The 3,981-nt window shown below is 39.5% G+C and overlaps 1 protein-coding gene across 1 annotated transcript in view; it reads right to left on the bottom strand.

Moving 5' to 3' along the window:
* Positions 1–3,876, bottom strand: part of MAP3K8 (mitogen-activated protein kinase kinase kinase 8) — a 17,899-nt gene extending 14,023 nt beyond the window's left edge. The window contains exons 1-2 of the mRNA XM_035902430.1: positions 1,214–3,876; positions 1–297 (exon numbers count right to left, since the gene is read on the bottom strand). The exon at positions 1–297 is cut by the window's left edge and continues 47 nt beyond it. Of these exons, the coding sequence (XP_035758323.1) occupies positions 1–297; positions 1,214–1,248 (332 nt within the window). The 5' untranslated portion in view covers positions 1,249–3,876. The remainder of the gene's footprint in view (positions 298–1,213) is intronic.
* Between the last annotated feature and the right edge of the window lie 105 nt (positions 3,877–3,981).

Consider the following 3,981-nt stretch of genomic DNA (forward strand, 5'->3'; position numbering starts at 1 on the left):
ACCTGATTTGCAAAAGCAAGCAGGTCTTCCACAGTCCCGTATTTGACGGAGGACATCAAAGAAACCTCCCTTTCACAAAACAGTAAAGATTCTGCACGTTCTTCATTTTGATTTGCCTCTTCACACATTGTAATTAAGCTGTCTTCATAGACTGCAAGGTCTCCACCTGGATAAAGGTTTTCCATGATGTCTATCACCTCAGACATATTTAAATTAGTTAGCAACAAGTCAATCTCCTCTTTGCTATCACTACCCGTGCTCATATACTCCATTACTGTCCACTTTGCAAAACCACTCCTGAAAAAAAAGAAACAAACAAACCTGAAAACACTTTCCACCTAAACTTGTTTTAGCAAAGTAAGACTGAAAAGAAGTGATCAGGGTGATAGACAGCTCATCATTATACAGTTGGATTTAAAATAACTAATTTGTATTTTGAAGAAAATAATAATCAGTAGACTGGGTGAAGAAGAAATGGAGAAAAAGTCTCTCCTAGTGAAATTTTATTTAGAAGTTATTAGTGAACCTTCTCTGTCATTCATTCTTGGCATTTACTTCAGTAAACCTTTTCGTTAGAGGAACTGGCACAGTAAGGAAGCACAAACCAGCTATATTTTGCTGGATATGCAAAAATGAAGGAGCACTCTCAATACAAATGAAGGAATTCATTATTTGGAAATGTATGACGGAGAGATATAAATGTACTCAATTAGTTTATCCCCAAGTTTTTATGAGCAATTTATATGATGTGTCCAGAAAGAGAAGGTCGTGGAGCAAGATCATTCCACCAGAGGTAAGCAGCTGTTAGCATCAGCGCATAAAGCACAAGTAAGTCACCACCTGAGATACACAACCCATCTTTTTTGCAAATAACTGACCAAAACCAGATTGAACCAAAATTTTCACCAGCTCCGGAAGAAAGTCAGAAATGGAGCTATCATAAAAGCAATGACCTTTTGAAGCAGTTTCCAGCAGTTTGTTCTACCCACACTATCCTGAACAACAACTTCTTAAGATAAATCTTAACCATTTTGCTGAAGTGGACTTTCACTACTAGAAACTGGATTCAACATCCCAGGAAGTCCTTTCCCAACCCAGGTTTCTAGTTTTAAGCCAGAGAGTTACTCTATTTAAGTTAAAACCATATGGATGGTCAGTCATTGAAATACTTACACAAATAGTTTTCAACATGTAAATGTCTAAGAGCACTTACCTTGTATTTATCCTGGTTACATCACAGAAAACCATCAAAAACACCTCAGTGTAATCCCTAAAGTCGTCATGTTTCTTGAACCCGTATTTACCACCGACGATAATTTCACAGTGTTCTGTAGCAGTCTATTAAAAAAAGTAAAACAAATAAAGCCATGGCAGACCAGCTCAAGCAGAAGGACTGGTTTATACTCCTGTGATCATTTGCTTCACAAGGCTTCACGGAAAAAAAAACTAATAACCACAAGGCTGAGATAACAGGGGATTTTTTTTTTTGCAGAAAGAAAACAAGATGACAGCTCAAAAAGAATTAAGCTACTGTACAATCATCCAGATTTCCAAGTAGTAGTGAAAAGCAAGTTTTTCCATGGTTAGGTCCTGAGTTTTATTCTTGTTAATAGCAAAGAAGAGAAGGATCTCCTTTTCCTGTAGCAGAACCGAGTACAGCATGCCCTATTTAGAGAGCTCTCATTTCCCTTTTTCATAATCCACTGCAACCATCTATTCTGGGCAAAAGATAACCAACAGATAAAAAGATACTTAAAAAAAAAAAAAAGAAAAATTAAAAGCAGCAAGCACAATCTATTTATCTCAAGGACAGGCAGCAGACTGGGTCCCCTGAGCCCATGAAGCAATGCCATTTACCCAGGTACAGTTTCTGGTTATGATCATTATCTTTCTTACCCTCCCGCAAGGACGTGGAAGCTTTGTGGCACATATTTCTCATGGGTTAGAGTATTTACGTCAGCTCTAACGTTGAAGAAAACCGAGTAAAATGACGCGGCTGACTTGGCAAAGGAACTCGGACCACGTGCTGCAAGTTCAAAAGGCAGGACAGGACAGCTCAGCAGATGCAGCATAGGAAAAGGCAAGGGGAGAGCTTGCGGCACGATGCACTCCTTTTTCAAACCCCCAGGGTGACAGGGGCAGAGCATCACCATGCCCCCCTGTCCCCCCAAATTGGACAGAGCAACTTTCACCAGCACTCTACACCAGATCACCCAGCCTTAAGTCAACCTGACAGCACCCCTAGCATTAGGGCAGCTGGGTAGGAAACCTTGTGGTCACTAGCTCTACTGGAGCGGGGAGCACCCAGGCTTTATCTGGGCATGCTGAGAGGTCAGGTTTTTCCAACCTACACAAGAAATAAAAGATGCTAGGGGTGTTTTTTAACCCCTAGCATCCCACCTTCCTGCTCTATGCCCATGATAAAGGCTGTTATAGCAAAGCCTGAGATTATTTACTCTTTATTATAAAGGAAATTTCTACTTTTCCCCACAGCAAGACTTTTATTCATTGCTTTTTTTCCGGTGCTGAATTAATGGGGGTGGAGAGAAAAGAAACAGTCCAGTCATAAAAGGAACTGAGAGAGTGCGTGTGAGAAGTCAGGTAAAGTTAGAAACCAGTCCTGAGGGACTTTTCTGAAGAAAAACACAAGCTTCCAGATGCCGTAGTCTTTTGTGGATAGAGATGAGTACGTACCACAATTAAACTAATTCACACTTTGATAACATTTTCATGCAGAAGGCATCTTTAAGTTTAGACCAAATGCAGCTTTCCATAAGCACAAGCTCTGCTCTGTTCCTCAAAATGGTCCCAAACTACAACACAGTACTAATAATATTCTAGACAGTTTCACTACTACCCAAAAAGCACTGAATAACAAGAAAAAGTGACTATAACCTGCATATTCTCAGTTCTGTGCTTTTAGTGCTTGAGAAAAGCTGCAGATCCCTCATTCTTCCCTGTATCTAGCAAATTCTAAACACTGTGTTCACGTAATGACAGCAGTGTCTAGACTCTGTAAAGCTGATTTTTTAAATTATGCAGCAATTTCTATATTATATTTCCACCACTGGCAAAAAAGGTGTCCAGTTTCCTACAAGGAATTCATTCTCCCTAAAATCCGGTACTAGTATCTGTGCTGGGCACCTGAGTAATGTTCTAAATCATTCTATACAATCCAGTTCAGTGAAGAAATCACGTCTCTAATTACATTTTACTTATGTTCTCAGTTAAAAAACTGGTTACCTACAGTGGAAAAATAAAATGAAGTGTAAGCACTCAAGGCAGTTGCTAAAGCACAAAACTCTTTCTCCAGTTCTGCCATTATTTCAACATCATCACATGAGTAATTTGCAAGCCAAGGGTTTATCTCTCTATTTATCACAAGTAGCTTTTCCTTAAACCCCTCTTTCTGAGAAGCATGCTGCTGGAGAGCATCCTTATACCCACCATATTAAAATAAAAGTAACTGGATACCAGACTCCTGAGCCACTGTGGGATTTTTTTTGTGTCAAGGATCAACAAGACATAAACCCAAACAAAAACTACAATAAATTTAAAAAAAAAAACCCAAACATACAAAAAATTAAGACCCTGCACAGAATGGCTCAACACAACCTATAATAAATAATACCCCTATAATACAGACTTCTGGTGCTGCTTTTAGCTAATACTTTTCTAATCTAAGTGGCAAGTAACTGTCTACCCGTGATGAAAAAAAGTCCTTATTGGCTTTTAGGAAAAGTTACCGACCGAGCTTGAAAAACACAACCCCTCTGAAAAAAGTTAAGCGACAAGAAATACCAACAATTTCAATTTCTACATCGTTTTAGATTTTCACTTGAGAAAAAGACAAAAAAAAAAACCACACCAAAAACAAACCAAAAAACCCCCACCTCCCAGCGCTGACAGTGGCTAAAAGCTGACCCCCGGCAGGGAGGCGTTCCGACCTCCCCTCTTACCCCTCAGCCCCAGGGGATCTAC

The sequence above is a fragment of the Egretta garzetta genome, unplaced genomic scaffold (assembly GCF_000687185.1).
Source record: "Egretta garzetta isolate BGI_Z169 unplaced genomic scaffold, ASM68718v1 scaffold369, whole genome shotgun sequence".
In the NCBI taxonomy this organism is placed as follows: domain Eukaryota; kingdom Metazoa; phylum Chordata; class Aves; order Pelecaniformes; family Ardeidae; genus Egretta; species Egretta garzetta.